The 12386-nt window shown below is 38.7% G+C and overlaps 1 protein-coding gene and 1 non-coding gene across 5 annotated transcripts in view; one reads left to right on the top strand and one right to left on the bottom strand.

Annotated features, from left to right (window-relative positions):
* The window catches only part of LOC113879687 (neuronal acetylcholine receptor subunit alpha-7), a 139806-nt gene that overhangs the window by 81415 nt on the left and 46005 nt on the right, over window positions 1–12386 (top strand). For 2 of the 4 annotated variants that reach the window (XM_027521356.1, XM_027521354.1), the window contains exon 5: window positions 8467–8520. The exons of the other annotated variants lie outside the window; for them this stretch is intronic. In XM_027521356.1, the coding sequence (XP_027377157.1) occupies window positions 8467–8520 (54 nt within the window). The remainder of the gene's footprint in view (window positions 1–8466; window positions 8521–12386) is intronic. 4 annotated transcript variants of the gene reach the window in all.
* Window positions 9039–9145, bottom strand: LOC113880241. The gene has a single exon (XR_003507698.1). It is a non-coding gene; the product is annotated as a U6 spliceosomal RNA (small nuclear RNA).

Below are 12386 nucleotides of genomic sequence, written 5' to 3'. Positions count from 1 at the left end.
AAAATTGCTTTACAATTTTGTATTGGCTTCTGCCATACAACAACATGAATCAGTCATAATTGTGTGTGTGTGTATGTGTGTGTGTGTGTGTGTATGTATATATATATGTATGTATGTATGTATGTATGTATATATCCCATCACTTTATGGCAAACTGAAGGGGAAAAAATTGATGCAGTGACAGATTTTATTTTCCTGAGCTCCAAAATCACTGTGGACTGTGATTTCAGCTATGAAATTAAAAGATGCTTGCTCCTTGGAAGGAAAGCTATAACCAACTTACACAGCTTATTTAAAAACAGAGATATCACTTTGCCAATGAAGCTCCATATATTCAAAGCAATGTTTTTTTCCAGTAGTCATGTATCAATATGAGCATTTGACCATAAAGAAGGACGAGCACTGAAGAATTGATGTGTTCAAATTGTGGTGCTTGCAAAGACTCTTGACAGTCCCTTGGACTGCAAGGAGATCAGCGGTATGGAGATCAACACTTACATTCATTGGAAGGACTGATGCTGACGATAAAACTCTATTACTTTGGCCATGTAATGTGAAAGGCCAACTTATTGGAAAAGACCCTGATGTTGGGAAAGATTGAAAGCAAAAGAGAAGGGGGGCAGCAAAGGATGAGATGGTTAGATAGCATCAATGACGCAATAGACATGAGTTTGAACAAACTCTAGGAGATGGTGGAGAACAGAGGAGACTGGCAGGCTGCAGTCGATAGGTCACCATGAGTCGGACGCAACTTAGTGACTGAACAAAAAATAATAAGAATATTACCCTGTGATGTCAGCTGTCCTCGCCATACAGTGTGCTCCAATCTATCTACTCAGAAAATCCTCCAGTATTTATTGTACAGTTTCTGGACTTGCTGTGGGTACTGTGGGGTCAGGTCCTACTCAGATCTGACCTTACTCCAGCTTGTTCACAAGGTTCACTATTGCCCCCAGAGTCCACCGTCTCAAGCTAGTTGTGGGGATAATCCACCGCACCTGCTGCTGCAGGAGTGTATTCCCTTCCTCCTCTTGGTCACACAGCCCCTTGGTGCTCCGCTTTTGTTTTGGCCCCACCCGTCATTGTAGGCTGCCCTCTGGTGTCTGTTCCCTTATTAGGACTCACTTGCTCAGTTGGACTGGGGAGAGGGAGGGATAAGATAGCCACCATTGGGATGTTCGGGGGGTGCCTCAGGTGGTAGAGGCCTGCTGGATGTTGCTACAGGCTAAGCCATGTTGTGTGCTGTCCCAGATGAATTGGCCTTGGGTCGTGGGTCCCTAGGAAGAGCCAAATTGCAAAGGCTCCCTGAAAGCTGTGGGTAGTGACCTGCCCCTGTGTAGAGCTTGGCAACTGCTGAGGTGGCCATCATGCCCACCTCTGCAGTCACAGACCACAGCCAGCTCATCCCTCCTACAGCACTCTCAAAGTGGTGGTGGGGGGTGGTCCTGTGGTCTGGGAATACATGGAGTTAGAGGGTTCCTGGGACAATGATCTCTTGCCTCTCTGGCAGACACAGGTTTTCCCCTGGACTCCCTTGGCTGTGTTGTATTAACCCCGTCAGAGTATCGACACAGTTGTCAACCCCATTCCTCTCCCTGGAGTCCAACCCCTGAAGGAAGTCTGAGCCTCAGCACCCAGCCCATCCTTGTCATTTGACTGTGCAAACAGCTTCTTGGCTGAGAAGTGCTGGTCAACTTTGATTTCTTACCGAATTCTCTCTGCTTTGTCTTGCACGCACTTGTTGCTGTGCTCCTCTCTGAGGTTCTGTATCTCCCTCCTGTCCCTGCCCCTGAGGAAGTTTCCAAGTATATAGAAACTTTTCTACCTTCACAGCTCCCTCCCCAAGGTGTCCGTTTGTCTCTTTATTTTCTTACTGCCTTTTCCCTACTGCTTTATATGGAGTTTAGCTTGCCTTTTTGGAAGTCTGATGTCTTCTGCCAGCTTTCAGCAGGTGTTCTGTAGGAGTTGTTCCACATGCAGATGTATTTTTGATGTATTTTTGGGGAGGAGAATGGTCTCCATGTCTTAATTCTTTGCCATCTTCTGTGTGAGTTCTTTATATATTTTTGATATCAACTCCATATCAAATATATAATTTACAAATATCTATTTGCCCTCAGGAGGTTGCCTTTTTATTTAGATGGTAATTTTCTTTACTCTTCAGAAGCTTTTTAGTGTAATATAGTCCTTTGTTTGTGACCCTATGGACTGTAACCCACTGGTGGCCACTAGTGGTAAAGAACCTGCCTGCCAGTGCAGGAGACATAAGACATGAGGGTTTACTTCCTGGGTTGAGAAGATCCCCTGGAGAAGGAAATGGCAACCTACTCCAGTATTCTTGCCTGGGGAATCCCATGGTCAGATGAGCTTGGTAGGCTACAGTTCATAGGGTCACAAAGAGTCAGACACAACTGAAGCCACTTAGCTCACACACAGATGGTGTAAGATAGTGGACTAGTTTCATTGTTTTGCATGTTTCTGTCAAGTTTCTCCACCATTTATCTAATAGACTATCATTTCTCCATTATGTGTTGTTTGCTCCTCTGTTGTAAATTAATTGTGCATATATGTGTGAGTATATTTTGGGGCTCTCAATTCTATTCCATTGACTTGTGTTTGTTTATGTGCCAATTCCATACCATTTTGATTACTATAGCTTTGTATTGTAGTTTGAAATCAAGGTGCATGGTACCTCCAGCTTTCTTCTTCTTTGTCAAGATTGTTTTGGTTATTCATGATTATTTGTGATGGAAACTTAAGTTATATCTATATAGTATCATATCATCTGTAAGTAGTGACAGTTTTACTTTGTTCTTTCTGATTTGAATGCCTTTCATTTCTTTTTCTTCCCTAATTGCTTTGGGTTAGGACATCTGAAACTGCTGAATAAAAGTGGCAAGAAGGGATGCCCTTATCCTGTTAACTGATCTTAGGGGAAAATCTTTTGGCTTTTCACCATTGAGTATGATGTTAACTGTGGGTTTGTCATATGTGGATTTTATTGAGTTGGGGTATATTACATCTGTGGCTACTTTGTTGAGAATTTTTATCATCAATAGTTGTTGAATTGTGTCAGATTCTTGTTCTGTATCTATTGAGGTGATCATATGCTTTTTATTCTTCATTTTCATGTATCACATTGATTGATACATGGATTTGAACCATTCTTTCATCCTTGGAATAAATCTCACATGGTTATCATATATGATCTTTTTAATGTATTATTGAATTAGATTTGCTAATATTTTATTGAGGATATTTACACACATGTTTGTCAAGTGTATTGGCCTTTATTTTTTTTCTGTCATTCCCTCATATGGTTTTGGTATCATAGTAATGCTTCCTATGTAAAATATATGTGGGAAGTCTCTCTTCTCTTCAACTTTTGAAGAGTTTGAGAAAGATGGATATTAAATTTTCTTTAAATACTCTCTGTGCAATTATCCAGTGAGCCATCTGGTCCTGGGTTTTTTTATTGTATTTTTTTATTACTGTTTTAGTCTTTTTGCTATTGATTGGTCTTTTCAGATTTTCTGTATCATTAAGATTCAGTGTTGGAAGTTATATGTTTCTGTGAATTTATCTCTTTCTTCTAGATTATCCAACTTGTTGGCACATAACTGTTTGTTGGATCTCTTATGATCCTTTATATTTCTGAGGTTGTAGCATTTTTTCTTTCATTTCTGATTTATTTATTTGAGTCCTCTCTCTTTTTTTCTGGTTACTCTAGCTAAAGGTTTGTTAACTTTGTTTATCTTTTCAAAGAACCAGGTCTTCATTTCATTGATCTTTTCTACTAGTTTTTTCTCTATTCCTTTCATATCTGCCCTAAGCTTTATTATTTCCTCTCTTCTACTAATTCTGAGCTTTGTTTGCTCTTCTTTTCCTAGTCCCATTACATGTAAAGTTAGATTACTTTGGAGAAGATTTTCTTGTTTTATGAGGCAAACCTGTATTGATGTGACTTTTAAAGTTGCTTTCAGTTCACTTCCGTCATTCAGTCATGTCTGACTCTTTGCCAGCCCATGGACTACAGCACACCAGGCCTCTCTGTCCATCACTAACTCCCAGAGCTTGCTCAAACTCATGTCCATCGTGTTGGTGATGCCATCCAACTATCTCATCCTCTGTTGTTCCCCTCTCCTCCTGCCTTCCATCTTTCCCAGTATCAGGGTCTTTTCCAATGAGTCAGTTCTTCACATCCAATGGCCAAAGTATTGGAGCTTCAACCTCAGCATCTGTCCTTCCATTGAATATTCAGGATTGATTTCCTTTAGGATTGACTGGTTTGATCTCCTTGTTGTTCAAGGGACTCTCAAGAGTATTCTCCAACACCATAGTTCAAAAGCATCAATTCTTAGGCACTCAGCTTTCTTTATGGTCCAACTCACATCCATACATGACTATTGGAAAAATAATAGCTTTGACTATATGGACCTTTGTTGGTAAAGTAATGTCTCTGCTTTTTAATATCCTGTCTAGGGTTGTCATAGCTTTTCTTCCAAGGAGCAAACATCATTTAATTTCATGGCTGCAGTCACCATCTGTAGTGATTTTGGAGCCCAAGAAAATAAAGTCTCTCATTGTTTCCCCATCTGTTTGCCTTGATGTGATGGGACAGGATGCCATGATCTTAGTTTTTTGAATGTTGAGTTTTAAGTCAGCTTTTTCACTCTCCTCTTTCACTTTCATCAAGAGGCTCTTTAGTTACTCTTTGCTTTCTGCCATAATGGTGGTGTCATCTGCATATCTGAAGTTATTAGTATTTCTCCTGGCTGTCTTAATTCCAGCTTGTGCTTCATCCAGTCCAGCATTTTACATGATGTACTCTGCATATGAGTTAAATAAACAAGGTGACAATGTACAGCCTTGACATACTCCTTTCCCAATTTGGAATCAGTCTGTTGTCCATGTCCAGTTCTAACTGTTGCTTCTTGACCTGCATACAGATTTCTCAAGAGGCAGGTCAGGTAGTCTGGTATTCCCATCCCTTGAAGAATTTTCCCCAGTTTGTAGTGATCCACACAGTCAAAGGCTTTAGTGTAGTCAATGAAGCAGAAGTAGATGTTTTTCTGGAACTCTTGCTTTTCCTATGATACAACAGATGTTGACAATTTGATCTCTGGTTCTTCTGCCTTTTCTAAATCCAGCTTCAACATCTGGACATTCTTGGTTCATGTACTAATGAAGCATAGCTTGGAGAATTTTGAGCATTACTTTGCTAGTGTATTAGATAAGTGCAATTGTGTGGTAGTTTGAACATTCTTTTGCTTTGCCTTTCTTTGGGATTGGAATGAAAACTGACCTTTTCCAGTTCTGTGGCCACTGCTGAGTTTTCCAAATTTGCTGGTATATTGAGTGCAGCACTTTCACAGCATCATCTTTTAGGATTTGAAATAGTTCAGCTGGAATTCAGTCACCTCCACTAGCTTTGTTCATAGTGCTGCTTCCTAAGGCCTACTTGACTTTGCACTCCAGAATGTCTGGGTCTAGGTAAGTGATCACATCATCGTGGTTATCTGGGTCGTGAAGATCTTTTCTGTACAGTTCTTCTGTGTATTCTTGCCACCTCTTCTTAATATCTTCTGCTTCTGTTACATCCTTGCTGTTTCTGTCCTTGATAGTGCCCATCTTTGCATGAAAGTTCCCTTGGTATCTCTAATTTTCTTGAAGAGATCTCTAGTCTTTCCCATTCTATTGTTTTCCTCTATTTTTTTGCATTGATCACTGAGGAAGGCTTTCTTATCTCTCTTTGCTGTTGTTTGGATCTCTGCATTCAGATGGATGTATCTTTGCTTTTCTCCTTTGCTTTTTGCTTCTCTTCTTTTCTCAGCTGCTTGTAAGGCCTTCTCAGACAACCATTTTGCCTTTTTACATGTCTTCTTGGGGATGGTTTTGATCACCGCCTCCTGTACTGTGTTATGAACCTCTGTCCATAGTTCTTCAGGAACTCTATCACATCTAATCCCTTGAATCTGTTTGTTACTTCCACTGTATAACTGTAAGGGATTTGATTTAGGTCATACCTGAATGGTCTAGTGGTTTTCCCTACTTTCTTCAATTTAAGTCTGAATTTTGCAATAACGAGGTCATGATCTGAGCCACAGTCAGCTCCTGGTCTTGTTTTTGCTGACTGTATAGAGCTTCTCCATCTTTGGCTGCAAAGAACATAATCAGTCTGATTTTCGGTGTTGACCATCTGGTGATGTCCATGTGTAGAGTAGTCTCTTTACTGTATCCCATAGATTTTAGTATGTCATATTTCTGTTTCATTTCTCTCTAGATAATTTTTGATTTTATAGATGACCCATTGGTTGCTCAGTAGCAACCCTATTACATAATGCCCTTCTCTGTCTTTTATTTCACTGTTAGTTTTAAATTCCATTTTGTCTGATATGAGTATAGCTATTCCAGCTTTCTTTTCCTTTCCCTTTGCATGGAATATCTTTTTCCATTTCTTCAGTTTTAGTCTATGTGTGTCCTTTCTTCTGAATTGAGTCTCTTGTAGGCAGCCTGTATTTTGGTCTTTTTTTTTTTTTTTGTCCATTCATCCACTCTATGTATTCTGATTGATAAATTTGGTCCAGTTACATTTAAAGTAAGTATCAATAGCTATGTGTTGCCATACTCTGATGTTCACATATAGCAATCCTATACAATTAGTCTGTTTTAAGTTGGTAGCAACTTAAATTTGAATACATTCCAAAACTTTATCTTTTTGATACTCCCCCATGTTTTATTCCTGGGCTAGGAAGATCCCCTGGAGGAGGAAATGGCAACCCACTCCAGTATTCTTGCCTGAAAAATCTCAAGGACTGAGGAACCTGTGGACTACAATCCATGGGGTCACAAAGAGTCAGACACAGCTGAGTGACTAAACACAGAAAGCCCCATATTTTATACTTTCAATGACTCACTTTAAATCTCTTTATTTTATGCATCCCTTAAGTAATTATTTTAATTTTAGTTAATTTTATTGCTTTGTCTTTTGACTTTCCTGCTTATTTTATAAGGGACTAGTTCACTGTGTTTATTATATGTTAACGTTTTCAGTGAGATTTTTACTTTTGTTTTCTTATTATTAATTATGCCATTTCTTTTTCTCTTTTCAGCTTAAGAAGTCCCTTTAACATTTCTTGTTGGGTTGGTTTAGTGATGATGAACTCCTTTAGCTTTAATTATCTTGAAATATCTTGATCTCTTCTTCAGTTCTGAATGATAAGCTTTCTAGGCAGAGAATCATGGCTAGAATTTTTCTTTTTTTTTTACTTTCAGCACCGTTAGTATATCATGCCACTCCCTTCTGGTCTGTACAGTTTCGGAAGAGAATTCTACTGATATACCTCTTGCATGTTACTTTGTTTTTCTCTTTCTCCTTTTAGAATGTCCTCTATCCTTAACTTTTGTTATTTTAATTCTACTATGTCTTGGTGTGTGTGTCTATAGATTCATCTTATTTGAAATCATCTGCACTTCTCTGGATGTGTATTTCCTTTCACAGATTGGGGAAGTTTTCAGCCACTATTTCTTCAAATAATTTTTCTGGTCCTTTTTCTTTATCCTCTCCATCTGGAACCTCTATAATGCAAATTGCTCTTCTGCTTGATGTTATCTCAAAGCTCCCTTTGGGTATCTTCACTTTTAAGTTCTTTTTCATTTTACTGTTCTGTCTGGATGAGTTCAATCATCTTATCTTCCAGTTTGCTTATTTGTTCTTCTGGCTCATCCAGTCTGCTGTGGTGAACTCCTCTAGTGTATCTTTCAGTTTAGATGTAACTTCTATTTGGTACTTTCTTATATTTTCTATCTCTGTTGACATTCTCACTGTGTCCATCCATTTATTTCCTGAGTTTGGTGATCATCTATAAAACTAGCACTATTAACTCTTTATCAGATAGAGTGTTTATTTCCACTTTATTTAGTTATTTTTGAGATGTTGTCTTATTCTTCCCATTGGAGCATATTCTTCTGTCTCAGTTTTCTTCATTCTCTGTGTTTATTTCTGTGTATTAGGTGAATCAGCCATCCGTCCCAGTCTTGAAGGAGTGACCTTATTTACGAAATGCCCTGTGGGGCTCAGAGGTGCATTTCTGCCTGGCCACTAGAGCCAGGCATTCAGGTGTCCTCTATGTGGGCTGCATGCACCCCACTTTCTTGTGGGGACATAGCTGCTTCTGTGGTGGGCTAGTGAGCTGGGCTGACCCCCCAGACGGCTGAGGGATATAGCCACGGGTGCCGTGATGTGCTGGTGGATGAGGCACACCCTCCAGACTGGCTTTGAGACCTTCCTGCAAGGGCTGCACCACTGGTAGGCGAGGCTGTCACTTGGCTGATGTGCAGGAGTGGATGAAACTCTCAGCGGGACACATTCACTGGTGCTATTAACTTGGAGACTTTCAAAATGGTGCCTGCTAATTAGCGAGGTACTCTGAAATGGCAAAAATGGTTCCTGCCAATGTCTCCTAGGCCCCCGGGAGCATCTGAACTGGTTCCTGCCTCTCTGGTGATGCTTCAAGCTTGGTAAGTGATTTCCTTTGACCTGCAGTACATATGCTTTTTAATCTGGTCTTTTCATGCTGGTTTTGGAGTTGGGTGAGTCTGCATGTGGGCTCTTTAAGAGAAAGTCTTCTATTCTCTCACTTCTGTGGTTTTCCTAGATGCATTCCCTTTCAGCTTTTTTAAAAAATTGAACTGTAGTTGATTTATTGTGTTGTGTTAATTCCAGGTGTATAGCAAAGTGATTTAGATATGTGTGTGTGTGTGTGTGTGTGTGTGTGTGTGTGTATGTATGTATATATATATATATATATATATATATATATATATATATTCTTTTTCGGATTATTTTCCACTAAAGGTTATTACAAGATATTGAGTATCGTTCCCTTTGCTATATAGTAGTTTCTTGTGTTTATTTTATATATAGTAGTATGTATATGTAAATCCCCAAATCCTAATTTATCCCTTCCCTCCCTGTTTGGTAGCCATAAAATTGTTTTCTACGTCTACGAGTATGTTTCTGTTTTGTAAATAAGCCAAAAAATAAGGAATGCTTCACAAATTTGTGCATCATCCTTGTTCAGGGACCGTGCTAATCTTCTTTGTATTGTTGCAGTTTTAATATATGTACTGCCAGAGTGAGCACTCTCTTTTGGTTTTTAAAATCAGGTGTTTGGGGGACTCATCTCTCCTGTGCAGGATCTAGGGGTCAAGGTACATGATATGGAACTTGAGTCCCTTACTTCTCAGAGAAAAGATCAGGACCTTTGTGATCCTTCTCAATTGTGGATCACTGCAGCCAGGGTGTGATTTCTTTCTTTCTTGGTGAGACATCTCTGTGTGTGTCCTCACTATCTCAATGCTGTCCTTGTACCCTTTGTTGTAGAGGTGCTGGTCATCCAGGTTTCAGGGCCCTTTATGAGGAAATTATCCCATATGTAGTTGTGGATCTGTTGTGTCTGTGGAAGGAGATGAGTTCAGAATCATCCTATGCCACCATCTCGAACCCTCTTTCACAATTCTTTTTTTAATATTGATCTTGTATCTTCTCACTTTGCTCCACTCATGTATTAGTTTTTGGACTTGTGGGGTTTTGTTGTTGCTGTTAGAGATTTCTTGGGGCTGTCCACATAATCATGTAAATGATTTCTATCATCTTGTTAACTGCAAATAAGACAGTTTTGTTCTTTCTAGTCTGTATGCCTTTATTTCCTCTGCTCTCCTGGTGAGGACTTTAGTATTATTTTGAATAAGACTATTGAAAGCAGATATCTCTGCCTAGCTCAAGATCTTAGAGGGAAGGCACTCAGTCTTTTTACCATTATACTAGTTGTGTTTCTCTTTCTTTTTTTTTTTTTTTTTTTGGTAGATGTTCTTTATCAGGCTGAGGAAATCCCTCTCTAATTCCAGTTTTCTGACAGTTTTCATTCTGCAAGAATGTTAAATATTATCAGACGCTTTTTTTTTTTTTTTTTGCATCAGTTGATATAAGCATGTGCTTTTTATTGTTTAGCCTGGCAGGCTACAGTCAATGGTGTTGCAGAGTTGGACACAACTGAGCGACTAACATAACACACACATGGTTGATTCCGTGATCAGTTTTGAAATGCTAAACCAGCCTTGCAATCATGGAATAAACCCCACTTGGTTATGTGTATAATTCTTTATATATGCTGTTGAATTGTATTTGCTTATTTCTTGTTAAGGATTTTTATGTATGTTTATGAGGGAATGTATACATTTCTAGCTTTTTTCTTATTATTTTTTCAGTATCATCTTTGTGGTTTTGTTTTCAAAACAATATTAGCTTCTTAAAATGAGTAGATAGATATTCTCTCATCCTCTACTTTCTGTTAGAGAGTTATAGAACTGGTATTAATCCTTCTTAATTGTTCAGTACAATTTTCTAGTGAAATTATCAGGACCTAGTAAATTCTTTTCAGGAATTTTTAAATTATTAATTCAGTTTGTTTAATAATTTTGTGACTGTTCAGTTTATTTTCTCTCATTTAAGATTTAGTAGGTTGTGCTTTTCCAAGGAATTGGTTTTCATCTAAAATGTGAAATGCATATGTGAAGAGTTGTTTGCAACATTCCCTTGTCATTTTTTGATGTGTATAGGGCTTGTAGTAATATACTCAAATTCATTCCTGATGTTGGCTTGTCCGTTTAATTGATCTTTTCAAATAAGTAGATTTTTGTTTCATTGATTTTCCCTATTGTTTTTATTTTCTTACTTTCATTGATTTTTCTTCCTATATTTATTATTTCATTCTCTCTACTTTTATAGGTTTATTTTTTGCTTCTCCTTTCTTGTTACTTGAAGAGTGAGCATGGAGTTACAGAAATGAGATTTCTTCTAGTATAAGCGCTTACTACTATACATTTCCCTCTCTGGTCAATACCAAAATCAGATTGATTGTATTCTTTGCAGCCAAAGATGGAAAAGCTCTATACAGTCAGCAAAGAAAAGACCTAGAGCTTACTGTGGCTCAGGTCATCAACTCCTTACTGCAAACTACAGGCTCAAATTGAAGAAAGTAGGGAAAACCACTAGGCAATTCATTTATGACCTAAATCAAATCTCTTATGATTATACAGTGAAGATGACAAATAGATTCAAGGGACTAAATCTGGGAGTTGGAGTTCCTGAAGAACTATGGATGGAGGTTCATGTCATTGTACAGGAGGTGATGACTAAAACCATGCCCAAGGAAAAGAAATGCAAGAAGGCAAAGTGGTTGTCTGAGGAGGCCTTACAAATAGCTGAGAAAAGAAGTGAAAAGCAAAGGATAAAAGGAAAGATAGACCCAACTGAATGCAGAGTTCCAGAGAATAGCAAGGAGAGATAAGAAAGCCTTCTTACGTGAACCATGCAGAGAAATAGAGGAGAACAGTAGAATGGGAAAGACTAGAGATCTCTTCAAGAAAATTAGAGATACCAAGGGAACACTTCATGCAAAGATGGGCACTCTAAGGGACAGAAATAGCAAGGACATAACAGAAGCAGAAGATATTAAGAAGAGGTAGCACGAACACTCAGAAGAACTGTACAAAAAGGTCTTAATGACCCAGATAACCATGATGGTGTGGTCACTCACCTAGAGCCAGACATCCTGGAATGTGAAGTCAAGTGGGCCCTAGGAAGTATTACTATGAACAAAGCTAGTGAAGGTGATGGAATTCTAGCTGAGCTATTTCTAACCCTAAAAGATGATGCTGTTAAAGTACTTCATTCAGTATGCCAGCAAATTTGGAAAACTCAGCAGTGGCCACAGCACTGTAAAAGGTCAGTTTTCATTCTGATCCCAGGAAGGGCAATGCCAAAGAATGTTAAAACTACCTCAGAATTGTATTCATTTCACATGCTAGCAAGGTAATACTCAAAATCCTTCAAGCTAGACTTCAACAATAGATGAACTCAGAACTTCCAGATGTACAAGTTGGATTTAGAAAAGGCAGAGGAACCAGAAATCAAAATGCCAACATCTGCTAGATCACAGAAGAAGCTCTAAGAAAAGTAAATTAAAAAAAAATCTACTTCTGCTTCATTGACTACGCCAAAAAGCTTTGACTGTGTGGATCATAACAAACTGGAAAATTCTTAAAGAGATAGGAATACCAGACCACCTTATCTGCCTCCTGAAAAATCTGTATGCAGGTCAAGAAGCAGCAGTTAGAACCAGACATGTAACAGCCGACTGGTTCAAAATTGGGAAAGGAGAACGTCAAGGTTGTATTTTGTCACCCTGCTTATTTAACTTACATGCAGAGTTCGTGTGAAATGCCAGGCTGGATGAAGCACAAACTGGAATCAAGATTGCCAGGTAAAGAGCCTCTTGATGAAGGTGAAAGAGGAGAATGAAAAAGCTGGCTTAAAACTCAGC

Source organism: Bos indicus x Bos taurus, chromosome 21 (assembly GCF_003369695.1).
Source record: "Bos indicus x Bos taurus breed Angus x Brahman F1 hybrid chromosome 21, Bos_hybrid_MaternalHap_v2.0, whole genome shotgun sequence".
NCBI classification, from domain to species: Eukaryota; Metazoa; Chordata; class Mammalia; order Artiodactyla; family Bovidae; genus Bos; species Bos indicus x Bos taurus.
This window is presented reverse-complemented; position numbering and strand designations above follow the sequence as displayed.